This window comes from Myxocyprinus asiaticus, chromosome 29 (genome assembly GCF_019703515.2).
Source record: "Myxocyprinus asiaticus isolate MX2 ecotype Aquarium Trade chromosome 29, UBuf_Myxa_2, whole genome shotgun sequence".
Classification (NCBI taxonomy): Eukaryota; Metazoa; Chordata; class Actinopteri; order Cypriniformes; family Catostomidae; genus Myxocyprinus; species Myxocyprinus asiaticus.
In genome coordinates this window covers 12,807,762-12,826,522 of record NC_059372.1, presented here as the reverse complement: position 1 = coordinate 12,826,522, position 18,761 = coordinate 12,807,762, and the positions used below count along the sequence as shown (strand labels likewise).

At 38.3% G+C, this 18,761-nt stretch overlaps 1 protein-coding gene across 1 annotated transcript in view; it reads left to right on the top strand.

Annotated features, from left to right (window-relative positions):
* Positions 1-18,761, top strand: part of LOC127419896 (plexin-A1-like) — a 289,863-nt gene that overhangs the window by 234,200 nt on the left and 36,902 nt on the right. The window contains exons 13-18 of the mRNA XM_051661705.1: positions 4,862-5,013; positions 5,279-5,399; positions 6,122-6,258; positions 8,875-9,042; positions 16,312-16,405; positions 17,215-17,451. Of these exons, the coding sequence (XP_051517665.1) occupies positions 4,862-5,013; positions 5,279-5,399; positions 6,122-6,258; positions 8,875-9,042; positions 16,312-16,405; positions 17,215-17,451 (909 nt within the window). The remainder of the gene's footprint in view (positions 1-4,861; positions 5,014-5,278; positions 5,400-6,121; positions 6,259-8,874; positions 9,043-16,311; positions 16,406-17,214; positions 17,452-18,761) is intronic.

The window sequence follows — 18,761 nt, the reverse complement described above, 5'->3', positions numbered from 1 at the left end:
TCCTTCACTTCCATTAAAAAGTGCCTTACTGTAACCCAGATTTTTGCTTTTTTTAAGAAAAGGAGGGATGAGTCGAAATAATTTTTGTAGTAATCAACATTACAGAATGCCACAAATGCTCAGTGTTGGGCAAGCTACTCAAAAAATGTAGCTAGCTAGCTACCAACTACTCAACAGAAAAATTAGTTAAGCTAAGCTAAAAGCTACACTTCAGAAAAAGTAGCAAGTTACACTACAAGCTACATGCCAAAAGTAGCTTGCTACATTTAAGCTACTTAATTTTGTTTTGCCGCAGATGCACAGAGCATACTGCCATAGACAAAGTACCTAAAAGACATATTCACATGGCGTTTATCAAAGCCATGGTACAGTATATTACAGTTTAGTGCAATACAGTTTACATGTAAACAGTAGGTGCAATACGTATGTGCACGTAAAAAAACAAAAACAAAACATGTTAATTCATATTTAGACATGCTACCTATACAAACCGATGTGTTCAACATGTAAAATCAATATTTTTACATTTTATTTTTTATATACTATTAACTCTACAAACCCATACCCATTTAAACAAAATTTCATTTGCACATTTCTGTATAAAATTTTTGCGTACATACAGTATACTATTCATCTTATCCTGTAATTCTGTGTCTAGCTGTTGTATTTCTGTATGTACTGGAAACTTTGATAAGAGGCCATGTGTGTGTGTGTGTGTGTGTGTGTGTGTTTGTGTGTGTGTGGGCAGGTTTAAGTGGTTTACGAGGACATTTTTTTAGGTTACAAATTGGTAATTACAAGGGTATTATGCTACAAATGTGGTTTATGAGGACATTTCTAGTGTGCCCATAATTGAAATTGCTTAAAAAACATATAAATGATGTAAAAATGCAGAAAGTTTTTTGTGAGGGTTAGGTTTAGGGGTAGGGTTAGGATTAGGGGATAGAATCTATAATTCTTACAGTATAAAAATCATTATGTCTATGGAGAGTCATCATAATGATAGCTACACCAACATGTGTGTGTGTGTGTGTGTGTGTGTGTGTGTGTGTGTGTGTGTGTAAGAGAGAGAGAGAGAGAGCACATCTGGGCAATAACAATGTGATTTATGATGGTATCAGATGGTAATACCATGGTACTTTGATATACAACAATTTATGCACCATTCTGTAGTTGCATGGTGCTTCAAAGTACTTCAAAGAATGCCATGTTACTACCATGGTAATTTGATATATGATTACCATATTCATATATTATTGTATTTACAAGGTGCTTCAAGGTAATAAAAAAATATTTTTTTATTAACATATTAACATATTACCACGTTCATATACCATTGTATTAACATGGTGCTCCTAGGTAATGGTACATGTCCAAAAAACATGGTAATGTCAAGGAACTTATTGAAGTGTTTCATGGAAGTGTTTTCATGTAGGCTAATAAGTGTTTTGATACTCTTTTGGTTGGAATTTATTTTCCTGCAGAAGTCGTTCACAAGCTGCACACGTATTGAACTTAATAAAGACTTTCTTCATCAGTGACAAACGATAGGATGTATTTGCAGGTTTGGTTTCCATTGATTGATTGTAGATTCACTGCAGCCAGTGTTATCTTCATATGCCGTGTTATAAAATATTCCATGAGCTTGTTGACAAGTGAGAGCATGCGGCAAATGATTCAGCAGCACGAGCACAAGCTTTCTGAGTCATTCAGATTGAATCGCAAACCGATTCAGACCGCTTTCCTATCATGTGTGACCAATTCATTTTAAAGAACTGACTAAAATGAGTGATTCATTTGTGATCGGACATCTTTTGTTCTGATTCAAAACTGGCATTAGTAAACACCGGGTACAAGGCATGATGTAGCGGTGTAGCTTTTGTCAACGCTATGCCGCTACCTTGTAAAAAATATAGCTTTGCTACTGAAAAGCTACTTGATTTAAAAACTAGAGAAGCTACCATCACTCTAATCAGAAATGTAGTTAAGCTAATAGCTTCACTATTTATAGTGAATACTGCCCATCACTGCAAATGCTGTCAGTTTAGCTTACTTGTATTTAATATTCCTTTTAAGCTCTAAAATGGACCACAAAAATGGGGCGTTAACACCAAACGGCATTGGTTCTCGCATATCTTGTGACCAAACGTCATTGACACCAATGGCGCCATATTTGATTTGAGAGTTAAATTTCGGTCTGTTCCTGATACAAACCTATTAAATGTCTCCAAAAGACTTGGAATATAGTGCACGAGTCATATGGCTTACTTTTATAAAACTTTTGCGTGTGTGTGTGTGTGTGTGTAATTTTAGAGCTTGATAGCCCCAGTACTCATTTACTTTCATTGTATGATTAAGATTAACATTTGTGTTCTATGGAAAAAAAGAATGAAATACTAGTTTGGAACAACATGACAATGAGTAGATGATGGTAGAATTCCTATTTTTTGAGTAAACTCCTTTAAGTCTGTTATCATCAGCCATTTTGTTGCCAAAGTCTTTAAATTGGGGTCATTGGAAAGATTTTACCCAGTCTACACTTATCCGTTTGCCAAAATTGTCTCTGTAATCCTCAGACGTCCTCCAGACAAAATAAAAGACCACCTTGCTAATGAGGATCAGGGAGAGAACGAGAGACAGACAGACAGACAGACAAGACAGACAGTAGACAAACACAAACAACAGAAGAACTGGAACATCAGGAAACTGTTAAGCATTGCGCACTGTGCAGGTGGTTTGTGGGCGGATGGGATCTGGAAGACAGATCCCCAATCTGCCCAGTCTGCCCCTATTCTTTTCACCCTCCATCTTCTCCGAATCCTCCCACTCTCCTCCCATTGTCGTCCCATTGTCATCCTCCCACCCATTGACGACAACACACAAACAGTAATAATGACGCCAGTAGAAATCGGCATGAGGCTTCTTGCATTTCCGTGCACTTTAATCGCAGTAATTGCATATATTCTTTAAATGTATCGTTACCCAGTGCTGATAATGAAAGGGAGATTTACTTAACTGTGTATAATTTAACAAGGTCCCAGGGGAGAACGTGTCTGTATAGTAGCGTTCTCCCACTTGCATTGAGAGATTTTTTTTTTATCTAGCATTTTTTCCCTCTAAGGCTGATTTAATTAGAAATGTATATAAAAAAATTCTTTAACATAATAAAAGACATCTAATGTAGGTTAATTTTAGTGTAATCCAAGAGCGACAGTCTTGCATCCAAATTCTGTGATTTTCAGGTCAAGACGCATTGGTTTTGACTGTATGTGAAACAGCCTGATGTTATCCTTTTTTTCTGTTTTAATGTGGCTGTTGTCTGCATCTGAGCCTCCATAACTTCACTGAACTCTACTAGGGGTTACTTGGGATTACTTTAGTCCCACATACTGTAGCCCAACTTTTGACTTGCGGCATAATGTCTGGTACATATTGCACTGTATTGTGGCCAGGAACCAGCCATTTAGACATGTATAGTAGCCAATGACAGTTTGCTTGAATTGTACATGCTGTTTAATGGGATTCATCTGAAATAGATTACACCGCAATAATAAACCACCATGGACAAAAAATATGTTCAAATGAATGTTGTGGCATTCCCTGTGAATGGCTGCTCAAAAAACAGCTGAAAAATAGCTTTGTGATTAAATTTTGTTCTATAAGTAAGATTATTTTACAGACATGACTCAAAAAAGCAATGTGTAATGCACTGTTTGCCTTTGTTTGAGTGCCTCAAACAAAACTGAATATCTTTGAAAGATTTAATGCAACTTACCTGGCAAAAAAATCCACAAATTAGTTCTTCGTTATAAGCGCTTTTTGTATCAGTCTGTTACCTTAACGTTACATTTATTTCCAGGTAGATTGTAAAAAAAAAGGAAGTGGAATAAAGCTAGCCAGTCAGATTGGAGCTGGCGATTTCAGCCAGCTCTTCACATTTTTGTGTGCAATATACAACAAACAGACTGTGGGCTGTTTTAAGGCTAAGACTAGGGTTACTTTGGTCATGAACTACCAAAAACATAAACAACAGCTATTGTAGAATATAAACAGGCTTTGAAAGCAAACATTCTCATTTTCTATCTCACACCAGTTGAATGTACAGTTAGGTATGCAAGATAATTTTTACCAGATGTGTCCCCCAAGGCCTAGTCCTAGGCCCCTCACGATTGAAGTGGTGAGGCATCCAAGGCCTGGCTCCAGGTTGCCATGGAGACCTTGTGGTTGGGAGATCAGGCATGGAGAGTACCTGTTATTACCTCATGATGGCTGTACAGGGCGCCGTCCTGCTGTTACCCCTGCACATCATTCACCATATTTGTTTTGTCATGCCACACCTGTCCTCGTTACGGAGAATAATCCGGCTAAATAAATCACATTATCCCACTGCCTTGCGCCATGCAGCTCTCAAGCTCGGATCCAGGAGCCTGAGTAATAAGTTTCAATTAGAGGATGGATGGAGGGGGTTTGGAGGGAGGTGTCTCGCCAAGCCCAGCATTAGGGGCTTCTGCTCCCCTGTGTCGAGGGGTGATTTGTCTCCATCAAAATGCACAGCGTCTGAGTTTGTGTGGGAACTGTGAGAATAGGGAGCTAGAGGCTTCAATGTCATAACTTCTCCACTGACCAGAGGTCTGTTATCTGGTGTCGAGGTATTTTATTTCAGTTGGTTTTTGGAACCATGAAAATGCATTTTAGTTTTTTTCCAGTTGATATTAATTGATAATGTTTACATTTAGTTTTCATTTACAGAAATAATACTGACTGTGACACATTGACCCATGGTCATGCGGGCAATGCAAGTTTGAACCCTGCTTGCGGCATTCCTAATTTATCTAACCTCTCTTTTTTCCCTGTTATACAGCTGTTTCCTGAGACTGGTCCACGGCAGGGTGGAACCAGGCTTACTATAACCGGAGAGAACTTGGGTCTACAATTCAGAGACATCCAGACTAGCGTTCGTCTGGGAAAAGTGCCCTGCATACCTATTGAAGAGGAATATGTTAGTGCAGAAAGGTTGGTAAAACTATCCTCGCATTTCATTGGCTTCTGAAAGGGATGTTTCATCATAAGCGCTCATACTCAACCTGTTAACCATACTATATCCTTACTGTATATTATTAACGAATCAAAAACAGATTAATTATAGTAATAATATTTACTGGGGCTGTATCATATAAAAATACACATTTACCTTGCTCCTCTGCTGCCTTTAGTAAGTTAGCAGTGCTGTTGATTAAAAACCCTTAAGCGAAGTCTGACATAATTACCTTTTGCACAGGATTGTATGTCTGCTGAACGATGCCACAGGATACCGTGTGCAGGAAGCTCAGGTGGAGGTGTGTGTGCGAGACTGTGTGGCCGACTACAGAGCACTCTCACCTAGGGCATTCACCTTTGTGGTAAGCATCTATGAGTCACTTAAATGCATGTAATTCCAAAACTATTTTGAGCCAAACTCATGTCATTTCAGTATTGAAATTTCAGCATTCGCTTTGTGATTGTAGTGCATAGAGTGAACTGTAGGAATAAAGATACATTTTATTAAGTGTGTGTGCTATGCAGAACCGCGATATATTGCTTTGAGAAATATGAAACAATGTTCGGGCACCAGCAACCACAGTTAGGCCGGTTACATACTCGTAAACGCATAGTACGTAAACACAAATGAACTTCTAGCTAAGGAAACTGGATTCTATGCATCGTCATGTTCTGAAATTTGACAGACCGCAATTCAAAACACAGCGTAAATACGTGTTGTATTCCTTAGCATATTCCATTCCATGCCACAAGGGGTGCTGTAGCAGACATTAGCATGAAGTGCTGTCTTCTTCGGTCAGTTTTCTCTTTCATTTCAACCTCTGTCAAGGTCAAGTATCTTGCTGTGCAAGTTATTTAAAGTTAAAATGTCTACATATTTATAGCTCACTACCTGAACTATAACAGATCTGGGTTAATGCAAAGAATCATGTTAATTATGTACAACGTGGTCACATGCATACAATTAATTGACCATCCACCTGGTCTTATACTTGAAAGCCACTTAAAATAGTTGTAATATTAAGACAACAATAACAGCGGTGTGGTCATCACTATATCTTTATTATAACCTTTCCTTCATCAGACGCCATACTTCACACGTGTCCAGCCCGCTCAGGGGCCTCTATCAGGAGGAACCAGAATAACGATTGAGGGAAACCACCTCAATGCTGGCAGCTCGGTTTCAGTCAACATTGGTCGTCACCCATGCCACTTTAAAAAGTGAGTACAATTCTATGATTCTCCCAATTTGTTTGTCTATTTCTTTGCCTCTTCTATTTGAGATGTGGCATAGCAGTTAAGGCACATGCTGGTGATATGTGCAGCCTTTGTGTGGATAAAGGCGGGAGCCGAAACACATCTACTGACCAAAATATAATATAGACTTTTGGCAACAGCAATGCATTAACCACAACACTTTAGCAACTGCATAGCAATGTCCTGGCAACAACCCACAACCCTCTGGCACAAGCCAGTACATTTTCTTTAGAAATGTAAAAATTGAGTTTATCTTCTTACTGTCTGTCTCTTTTTGGCTGACCTTATGTCTGTCTTTTTATCCCTCAGTTTGTCTGGCTTTATTTCTTTTTCTGTCTGTCAAACAGTTTCTGTTTGTTTGATTGTTATATATTTTTTAATTGGCCATGTGCCGGTAATTTTGATAGTTAGCCTGTCAGCCAACACACAGCCTCTCTCACTCTCTCTCTATTTCCCTTTCTCTACCTTCTTAATCTTCTGCTAAGTTGTCTTCCTCTGTCTTTATCTGTATCCTTCCAAAAAGCTGTCTCTTGGGGCTTCTCACCTTATTACATCTACCTGTCACTCCATCAGTCAAAATAGCCAGACCCTTCTTTTTTTTTTACCCCTCGGCATGAGTCTCCAGCATAAAGAGACACATTGAAGGCAAGAACATCAGCCACGTTATGGCACAGACAGTCCTAGTCGATTGTGCGCTTTCGTTTGTGGAGGAAGACGTTGAAAGATTGTTCCTCGCATCCGCCTGTCTATCTGTAGCTGCAGACCACTCTGCATTGCAGCTGAGAATAAAAAAAATGTCTCTGTGCCAAGTCTGAGACAGGAGAGAGGGGGAGAATGAAGATTACTGCAGTTCTCGCTGACTGATATGTCAGCCACACCTGGTTTGGAGGCCAGAGTTGTCTTCACAGAGAAGATTTACCTCTTTTGAACCTGTTGTGTGGTGTTTTTCAGTGTTGTGTCCGAAACTTAAGGCATCTACCTTGCAGCCTAGCTGTCCAGTCAGTCAGTGACTTCACAGGCAGGGTTTTGTGTATGAAGATACCTTGTAAAAAACTAGATTCAGACTGGCTTCCAACACCCCATATCAAGTCTACTGAACTAGAATAAATTTAAGAGAGTTTAAGCGATAACAATGCATTCATTTAGTGACTAGCTGCAATGCTTATTTCTAGGTAGAAGTGTCAGAAGTTGGGAAAAAAAGAATTTAGCAGGACAATTTATGCAAGAATGGTTTTACTATTGATTTACATTTATATAAAAAAAATTGGCTCATGTGTCATGAATAAGGCCCAGTGTTTTTCAGTTAGCTCACAAGCTAACTGGTTAGCCTATTGACTTAACAACACACTCAGATTAGCCTGCTAACTTAACATAATGCTGATTGATCAGCCTGATAGTCTAGCATATACCCTACACAAGTTATTACAATCCTAAAAAAATTAGTTCAGTAGGGCAAGGCACACTAAAATGGTTTTACTATCAATTTACTCAAAATTTAGTTCTGCTCGTGTTTCATGAATAAGGCCCTGCATAACATTGACTGATCAACCTGGTATCCTAGCATATACAATACCCTATGCATGGTTTATTACAGTTGTAATCAGAGCAGTTTCACTACTTCTACAACAATGTGTAAGTGACAGATAAACTTGAAAATATAAACTTATCTGTTGGGAAAGAAAAAAAATATAATTATAAAAACAAAAAACTTGAGAATAAAATTAATTTGAATGTATATCAGTATTAATTATCAATTAGAAACAAGCTACCATTGCTACAAAAAGATAAATGAAAAGGTCATTTTGATTATCTAGAACAAGGTATCACAATAACTTGATACATTTTTAACAGGCATTACAAACTGCTACCTGTTTAGGTACAAGGGGGATATGATTCCATGAAGGGATAAAATCAGTGCGATTAGGGCATGTGTAAGTGTGCGAGGCTGTTAATATGCCCTCATTTCTTTATTTTCCTTGTGCGTTTTGTGTCTTCCATTCATAAAATCCTGTGAATTCATATTCAAATTTATTCCACATGTCTGTAATCTAAATTACACATTTAAAATGCAAAATCTCTGCGTATATCCCACAGCAATGATTGCCTTTAAAACTTAATTCTGTTGAATGGACGTATATTTTACCTTTGAGGAAATTCTGTAGCTTATCCTCTCCACTCGCTTCCATCTTTTTTCTTTGTGACAACCACCTTGTCAAAATATGTGCAGCCTTCTGAAGATTTCTGGGTTGTGCATCTTGAAAAGGGTTCCCATGGCAATGTGCTTGCAGAGATTGCAGGCACGTCTCCTGTAATGGAAGTGAGAGAGAGAAGCAGACAGACAGAGACAGACAGACCCGAACTCTTTGAAACTGTATTGTGTCCCATATGGCTGTTAACACACATCTTGAAGCTTCATCAAACATACTTAACTCTTATTGAGTACTGAATCTGTGTCTCGATAAAATATGAATGTGATGGCATGCTTTTAAAGGCACACAAGTCTGATTATGATAAGAATTGTAGGAAACATTCTTGTAACTCTCTTGTTCCTGCATCTTTGCACTTCCTCCATAACTGTAGGCGGACTTCTAAAGAGATTGTGTGCGTGACCCCGGCTGGTGTGAACTCTGGAAGCACACCGGTCATGGTGGACATCGACTCTGCCGAACTGAGGAATCCTGAGGTGAAGTTTAACTACACAGAAGATCCCACTGTCCTGAAGATAGACCCGGACTGGAGTATTGCAAGGTAGGTGACCACACAATATCAGTATTAATTATCAATTAGAAACAAGCTACCTTTGCTACAGAAAGATAAATGAAAAGGCCATTTTGATTATCTAGAACAAGGTATCGCAATAAAGTCATTTTTAAACAGGCATTACAAACTGCTACCTCTTTAGGCCACACATCACCATAAAACAGTTATTAATGAGTCAGAAGTTGTGTGTTTGAATTATTGAAACTGAAACCATGACACCAGGAAAGAATGGTAGATTGGTGTCGGAACTATGGTTTAGCGGTCGGCACATGTGGTGCTCATGTAGGCAACATGAGTTCAAATCCAGCTAATAGCATTGTGTAATGGACAAGAATGATTTTTGACTTGTTGAGGGGAGCTGTGCTTTTCAGTGATTGTCACGATACCTGTCAAGAAAATGTCCTGGTCAAATTTTACCCCAAATCAATACAAACAAAAATATGAAATTGTATTTAGCATAAAAAAATTAAGCCTATATTAACCCTCTGGGGTCTGAGGGTGTTTTGGGCCCTGGAGAAGTTTTGACACGCCTTGACATTTGTGCTTTTTTCAGTTGCTTAAAAACATATTAATGGCTAAAGTCTGATAACACTGTATTCAGCACAAACTGGGCTACAATAATATGTGAACAACATGTATGTACATGTTTGTATTTTTGAGAAAATAACATTTATGCGTGGTTTTTGAAAAAACAAAAATTTTAAGTCACTGAAATAAGGCCATATATCACATACTATTTGAGGACTGGATCTTGTAGCCTAGAGTTTTTGCTATAAAATGATGTGAAAACCATCCTGATCACTCATTCATACAAAACAGGATAGTCATTTAACTTTTGTAAGGCACTTTTAGTGTTAGAAAGGCCATATGCGAGGAGGCGTGAATGATCATGAATATTGATGTGATTCACACCTGAGGAGACAAAAACCCTTCCCCTACCTTTTCTATTTGAATATATTGTAAAATGCAATTTATTCCTGTGATCAAAGCTGAATTTTCAGCTTCATTACTGCAGTCTTCAGTGTCACATGATCCTTCAGAAATCATTCTAATATGCTGATTTGCTGCTCAAGAAACATTTATTATTATTATCAGTGTTGAAAACAGTTGTGTACAATTTTTTTTCAGGATTCTTTGATGAACGGAAAGTTCAAAAGAACAGCATTTAGCTGAAATAGAAAGCTTTTGTAACATTATAAATGTCTTTACTGTCACTTTTGATCAATATAATGCATCCTTGCTGAATAAAAGTATGAATTTATTTCCAAAAAACAAAACAAAATTCTTACTGAACCCAAACATTTTAACGGTAGTGTATAATGTTACAAAAGCTTTCTATTTCAGATAAATGCTGTTATTTTGAACTTTATATTCATCAAAGAATCTTGAAAAAAATTGTACACAACTGTTTTCAACATTGATAATAAATGTTTCTTGAGCTGCAAATCAGCATATTAGAATGATTTCTGAAGGATCATGTGACACTGAAGACTGGAGTAATGATGCTGAAAATTCAGCTTTACATCACAGGAATAAATTGCATTTTAAAATATATTCATTTGCGAGCACAAGTTTCGTTGATGATAATGAGGCAGCGTAAACGCTAGTTAAAATATAATCTAAACATTCATATTATTTTTATATCATATTACATATATTTATATCATACAGCATACAATTTAAATACCTGCTTTAGCCGAAACAACATTTAAATGTAACTAAAACTTGCCTATTAGGACATATTTCAAATCTCAATACTCTGAATCCTGGCTGGCAAGTCTGGAAATAGTCCAACTAGTAAAATATGTACATGTTTATATAAAATAGCATGTCAACTAATATGTAAGTAAAACTAAATGACTTACTCATCTGAAATTGTATCCTTGGCTGGATCAAGTCGCTCTTCAAAATGCAAACGTTCATCGTCGGAGTCCCGCTCTTCTTCTGAGGAAAATGTGAACTCTTCGTCACTATCCAGGAGCTTCCTCACCTGTATAGCGTGCCATCTTCCAAACGCGCAGGAAAGTGAATGAACTTGATGCTTTTTAAGGCACTGTTGGGAGCGTTTACCATTTGCATAGATTGTCTCAGCACATTACTGTATGAATAGCGCGCTCTGCTGGTGGGTGTGATCACATTAGCGATAATTAGCTGAGCCAGGAGAAAATGTACATCTCTTTAGTTTCATATAGATTACATTGCAGGAGAATATTTGTTTTAAATTTGAATTATTTTATTTAAAAGTAGACATTTTAAGCTTTCTTTAGACATATGTTTCATGTTTGTGTGATAAGTATTTGCTGAGTTTCAGTTCATTTTTGTGATGTGTTTCAGAAAGATGCTCGCTGAGACAGGGACGGCTGAAAGCGCACCCGTTTATTTTCTTTATTTTACAAAAACACAAGGATTTGTTGTTATTGTGAGTGTACGCAAATAAAAGTAGACTCTTTATAATTTCTAATGATGTCTTACACTTATGTGTATGCCCAAAAATGATGGAGTATTTTAAGTTGTTTCCGCTGTTATGAGGAAAACATCCAGCAGGACACGCCGGCGCATCCGTCGACCCCAGAGGGTAAAACTTGGCTTCAATTTCTATGTACAAAATATGATTTCTTATTTGTTTCTTTTGATTTTGGAGTAAAATAGGACCAGCTTGACAGCTTTCATGAGAATCACCCTATTACTTTTCTGTGTGATCAGACTTACAATTTTCATCTGGCGAACGATAAAATAACAGGTGAGAAAAAACCCCATAGACTTGCATTGAAAGAGGGACCAAAATTATATCTACATATAGCACAGCAGACATGCTTAAAAAAACCCACCAGCAACCGCACGCCAACATCCTTTCAACCGTGGCATCATTTCTAAAAGAAATGTAAAAAAAGTTGTTTCTTAGGAAACATGGGGAAAGTTAGAACAACAAAGAAGTAATAGAAATCAATTCCAAGTTATTTGTGTTAAAGTTTCTCTTGACATATGAGCAGAACTCATGAGTCGCTCTTGAGTCACTCCTTTCACACGTCAGACATCGCCACCTGCGACCAGAGCTGCTGCCAAGTGCTGTCTTTCCAGCTTTTTTTCAGGGACCAAAAGCGATTTGCACTAAAACATGTCTGGCCTGTTGGGGTCGAGGGTGAAACATCATCGACGAGTCTAAAGAAACACCTTCACCAATGTCAGATGAGGCAGGCGGGACAGAGCACTTATCACCTGTGACTTCACTACTCCTGCGGGCTATAGGGCGAAGTCTTTAAAAGCCTGTAGCTGAAAAGATGCTCTCAACACTCCCTCTCTCTCTCGTTCTCTCTCACCATTACTTGCTCTCTTCTTTACTGTTGTCTGGTGTTAGCAGTACTCTCCCAAAAAAGCGCAAAGAAAAAAAATTTAAGTTGTACTGCAAAACTATTGACTTTATACACTTATCAAGCATCTGATATGATTTCTGAAAGAGATTATGGTCTTGGTTACAGGTATGTCCTAACCAGGTGCAACGCGACCATGCAACAATCTATAAATCTGATTTCTAAATCCAATCCGACAAGCAACAGTATATTTGTAGTTCGCTTGGTTTCTATTCTTGTCATGTCATGTTAGTGAAATCGCATTGGTCCAAAGTTCCTCTGCACAGCGCAGTATATTTCACATCAAATATGTTCTGATTAGCAGTGATTTTGTTGTTTCGAAAAGTATTTCGCTTTGAGTGAGAACATCTTCTGGAAACTTCTGGAAGCCTCTGGTAAGGAGAAAGTGTTAAGGGGTGTTCACACTACCATCGATTTACAGCAACAAAGCGACCGAAGGTCATTCATTTTCAATGAGAGTTGGCAGTTTGAGGCGACATGAGCAACAGTGTGCTTTGCAGATATGCAAAAGTTGAGCAGTGTTAACACAAATGTCGACTACCAAAGGGAGTGATGACAGTGGAGCTCAATTCGAAAATCATGAAAAAAATCAAAGCAATATCAGATATGTCTGTGCCTGTGCAAAAGATGCTCCCAGCTCTAACAGACATAACTGGAAACTGAAAGTTGTAGCCCTGAATCCTGTTAGTGCGCGCTGAGTGAAGCTGTATTGATTTGAGCTGAAAATGCCCTTCAGGGCCACGGCACAGCAGGCGTCACAGAGGCAAACAGGCAGAGACATCAGCGGTGGTACGGTTAGGGACTCAAACTCGTAGACCGGCTATGTCAACAAGCTTGTGAACACAAGTGGGTTTTCTGTGGACTTGGGTATATGAAACCTTAAGCAAATTAGAGTCTTTAACAGATTCAGTGTTTAGATAAGACAGAAAACTGCAACTAAAAGAATGAACAGCAGCATCAAGAAGAAGTGGAAACTACATAAACGCTGAGAACAAAATATAGGCCAAAAACAGTCAGGTAATTTAACAGTAATTTAATAAAAAACAGTAATTTTTTCAATGTTAAAATTCTCTTTCGTATCTTAGCCTAATATGCAGCTATAAGTAAGCCATTTGTAGGTTAATTTCACCTAAATGTATAACACTGTGGCTCTGTCATGCAATCGAAACTAGTGGTTGACCGATATATTGCAGATACAGATAAATCGGCCAGTATTTGGTATTTTTAAATGATCAGCACTGGCCAATACATTTTTCCATTTGTTCGATTAGTTTTGGAAGCCAGGGCTGAGAATCACCTATTTAGATGAAGGAGCTGCTATGTAATTGGCCGCTGAATGTAATGTTCATTAGCCTTTTTCACAAGAATGGAAATTACATCACTGCAGGGTAAAGCTACTTCAGCTATGAGTTTGCGGCTAATACTTTAGTTTACATTTGTATCGAATAATGCTACCTCTTCTGTATGGTCTGTTTTCCAGAGGTTTACAATATAATATATACAGAAATTATTTATCATCTTTTACCAAATGATTCGGCTGCTCAGGCTGCAGTCTCTTTTGAGTTGATATGCTCAAATGCTGTGCTGGGATGGTTTCTTAACCAGCTACCATCTCATTATCAGGAATATTCATTTAATTAAAATATCACAAGAAATTCATTTTAAAAAGCTATATATACTCCCAGATTTTACTCCCACAAATTAAATTCAGTGTCTCATTGAACCTTGTATTAATCTCTTAAAAATGTTAAATGCAGTTTAAATGTATAAATAATCACATTAAATAATGAATATAAATCACCATGTCCCGTTTAAAATGTAGTTACCTGTTTTCATAAATGATATACATGTTAGAGGTTGACCGATTGTGGATTTTGCCGATACCATTATATAAGGTGGTGGAAAAGGCGTGAAGACTTTGATTTCAGCAGATCTTGCTCACATTCTGTCTTTTTCTTAGAAAATGCATTTTCTAATGTGCACACACCGTCCTTGGTTACTGGACCACTGTATGTGTTGAAATTTCCTTCTTCCTTTATTTATTATGTTTTAATTAATAAAAAAAAAATAATAATTTGTATGAAAAATTACAACATTTGTTACAAAATTACTAGACGGGAGTTTTATGGAATCTGTTGAAAACAGCAATTATTTTTGTAATTCCGTTTGGTGACACTAGTGGCACAGAAATTACACACTTAAAAGCTATGCAAGTACATGAATGCAAACACTTTTAGCTGCGCAAGCTTGATTTAATGTGTTGTTGTGTTCTGAAATGTGTCAGATTGGGCCAAAAAAAAAATGGGCATTGCTGTCTCAGCGTTGCCACAGGGGCACTATAGCAAGCATTAGTGTAAACGATGTGCATCAGAAAACAGTTTTTACTTTCAGATCAACTGATGTCATGGTTACAGTTTGAAGAGAATCTTGCTGAGCAAATTAGTTTAAGTTAGTTACTGTTGACATTTCCAGCTAGTTTACCTGAATAATGTTTCAAACAATGTTTAGTTTAATGGCCAGACATTTGGAGGCAACTCAATCACACCATACTGAGGTTTGTTGCCATCACAACTCAAGAATGCACGTTAAAGAGGCCTGGTTAGCTCAGCGAGTATTGACGCTGACTACCACCCCTGGAGTCGCGAGTTCGAATCCAGGGTGTGCTGAGTGACTCGAGCCAGGTCTCCTAAGCAACCAAATTGACCCGGTTGCTAGGGAAGGTAGAGTCATATGGGATAACCTCCTCGTGGTCATGATCGGGGGTTCTTGAGCGTGGGAAGTTGTGCGTGGAGAGTAGCATGAGCCTCCACATGCTGGGAGTCTCCGTGGTGTCATGCACAAAGAGCCACGTGATAAGATGCGTGGATTGATGGTCTCTGCCACCTGGATTGAGGTGAGTTACCATGCCACCACAAGGACCTACTAAGTAGTGGGAATTGGGCATTCCAAATTGGGGAGAAAAGGGGATTAAAAAAAAAAGAAGAAAAAAAAAAGAAAGCACATTATATACTATTTGTACAAAGGGACTGCTTTGGGAAAAAATTTGCATTTGCAGACTTCTGTAGAGTATGTTTGCGGCCTCCTTGAGTGACTTTTCTTGAAACCAGAGAGGGTTGTCTTACTTGGGTGAGATATCCTGATAGAGGAGGGTCTATTTGTGGGCAGTGTGTCTTGTTTTTTGTTGCCTGAAGCTTGCACCTGAGTTAAGAGGGATTTTTTCCCACTGAGACAGACAAAGAGATACAGACAGTAACATAGAAAGGAGAGACATTGAAAGAGCTCCACATGTACAGTGTGTTGTGGGCGAGCAGGTCTCAACAAATGTGGTAGGATGAGCCGAGCTCTACAGGAGTGCACTAGCATAGTATAGATGGTCTTGAAGCAGACAGACCTGTACTTGATTTCATGGGGTTTCTAAATAAGAACATCACCTAGGCCATCTCAGCATCTGTTACAACTTCCAACTCTTTCATCAAATGGATGTCGCACTTGTAGAGACAAAACTTGATTTTGAATGGCTGCCTCTCCATGAAAACCCCTTTTGTTTCTCATCGCCAAAGTGATGATGGGATATATTACCTCTGCTCTGTTTTTCTTCTCTTTGGGATGAAAAGCGTGATAGACTGATATTTCCCCAGATTTAAAGGTGGAGTGTTGAGTTAGACTGAGTCAGTGTGTTTGTGGCTATGTTCAGAATAGCTGACATACTACTCTTACTTTTGCTGCAGTACAGTATATAGGAAAATTGTTCTGTTTCTTGAGTTATTATTTGATCGGACTGGCAATAGTTAAGATGTTTGTACACAAAATTAGATTAAAACACAGCCAATGAGTGAGAGTGTCGCCCAAATCACCTGTTTTGATAATAACTTCTTGTTTCTCTATCCAGTGGTGGGACTCTGTTGACGATCAGTGGCACCAACCTGGCCACGATTAAAGAGCCAAAGATTCGTGCCAAGTATGGCTCTGCTGAGTCCTTCCATGTAAGTATCCTCTTTCTCTGTCCTTTTCTGACTTTACTACCTTCCACTTCTCTGGCCCTGTTCTTTTTCCCATATGTTCCTGGATGTTTTTCTTCCTCTTTCTTTAGAGGTTAGAGCTCCCTTCTTCACTTTCTTCTCCTCAGGTTTCCCTGTAAAACAGACAAAAAATCCAAACCATTGTACTTATCTTTGAAAAGGTCACAGAAATCTCACTCTCTGGGTCTCTTGCAAACCTAGTTAACTGCCTCGCTGTCTGCTGCCTACATACTGTAGGCTGCTACCTTCTGAGGCAGCATCCTAACTGTCATGGAACACTCTACATAGGCAGCAACTCAATGTGCCACACAAATAATGCTCTATATGGGAGATTTGAATATTGATATTCTATCAATAAGCTTAAAAATAAAAATCACACTGAAGTCTTGGGTAAAATAATACATTTGAATTACACTGATCTATTTTTTATAGATACTTTTGAACATAAGTTTATTTATGTTCATCATGTATCTCGACTTGCACCATCATGAATAAATTTTTTTTTTTACATTGCAATACATTCTGGAATTGCCTTCTTTACAAAGATACTATACATGCAATGTTCCCTTAGAGTTTGGCCAAAACGAGGCAGCATAAGTAAGTTGCTTACCTTTTGGAACAGCCTTTGCATCAGGACCGTGCCTACAATGCCTTAAAATGCTTCCTTTGTAGGCAACTTGCTAGGTTTTAAAACAGAGCGTCTATCCCTTTTTTTGTCATATCTGTTTTGTCATATCTCTCCTTCTGTCTCTCTATTGTTCTATTTTTCTCAGAACTGCACTGTTTTCAACAATTCCATCATGGTCTGTTTGGCCCCATCAGTAGCCGACTCTGAGAGAGGGTTTGTGGAAACTGGCAGTGGACCGGATGAGATCGGCTTCTACATGGACAATGTCCATGCTCTCGTGGTTGTCAACGAGAGCTTCAGCTACTACCCAGACCCTGTCTTTGAGCCGCTCAGTCCTACAGGCATTCTGGAGCTTAAACCAACATCACCCCTTATCCTGAAGGTAAATCACACCTGGTTCTGCTGAAACAGGAAGTGGGTGGATTTATACTTCGGTCACATGCAAAGTGTCCACGTACATTTTGCAAATTTCATCTTCAGCAGAGTGCTCAAGCGCTGAATGCGCGTAGTCCCATTTTTCTAAGCGCACGTCTTTGAATGCGCAGAATGCAGCAGAATGGTTGAAACATTCACATTTGAGCTGTTGCTGTCACAAAGAAGCACTAGAAGATGTAATCGCTAGATCTAACCGTGTTCTCTAGTCCAAATAGTGGCAGTTGCTATTACACCCCTGTTTAAATACTAACATAAAGTATAGGGGCACAGATTTAGGCCCCTAAACCTAACCCTAACCTTCCTTTACAAAAATTAACCATGGTTTTACTACAGTAACCATATATCACCATGGTATTTTGTAGTAATATCATAATAACCAGAAAATTAAACATGGTTACTATATTAACAATATATTACTGTAGTAACACCATGGTTAACTGCATCAAAACTATGGTTTCCACCAAAAGACATGGTTACTACAATATTACTACAGTAAAACCATGGTTAATTTTATCTGGATCAATATCCTGACCTTCACTGTGACCAAATCACTGCGAGGAATCACTTTAATGTATCATTATACTGTAAGTTGTATTATAGGAAATATTAAGAGTGGAAACATGGGAAAAGGTGGGCTAAAAGGCAGTATTCGAACTCACAAAGCATGCCTGCCTTCATTTGACCAGCAGTTGACCCCAAAGAAATTTGTTGTGACTGTTCTGAGCTAGGTCTTAGTGATGGTGGGCGGAGTTATTGTAAATAGACTCACTGTATTTTTATTTATTATTATTTTTTATTTTTTTATTTTTTTTGAAGGGCTCTTAAAAGCATCAAATTGTCTTATATTTTTCTTTGTCTGCTGCCTTTGACGTCACAGCTCAGGATAGTAACTATTGAAGGGCTTGTTATTGTGTGTGTTCTTCTGGCGTCTTCAGCCAATCAGTGTTGAATGGACATCAATTTTATGTGGCTCCAGAGAAATTGTCAAATGACATTTGTGGCTCAGGTGATTCGTTCAAAAACTTCTGTGGTTCCCATGAGAAAAGATGGTAGATGGTTTACTTCCAGGGGTCTTGCGCCAACCAAGCAACTGCGTTTGAAATGAATAGGAAATTTCTTGGTTGAGCCTTCTGGCTTGTGAATTTTGCCCTGATTTTTTACTTGTTTTCCAATGTTAACATGTGCGAAATGGATGTCTTTGGCCATTAAGCAACATCTTGCTGTTTTTAAGCATCTTGCACATGAGTGCCATGTTTT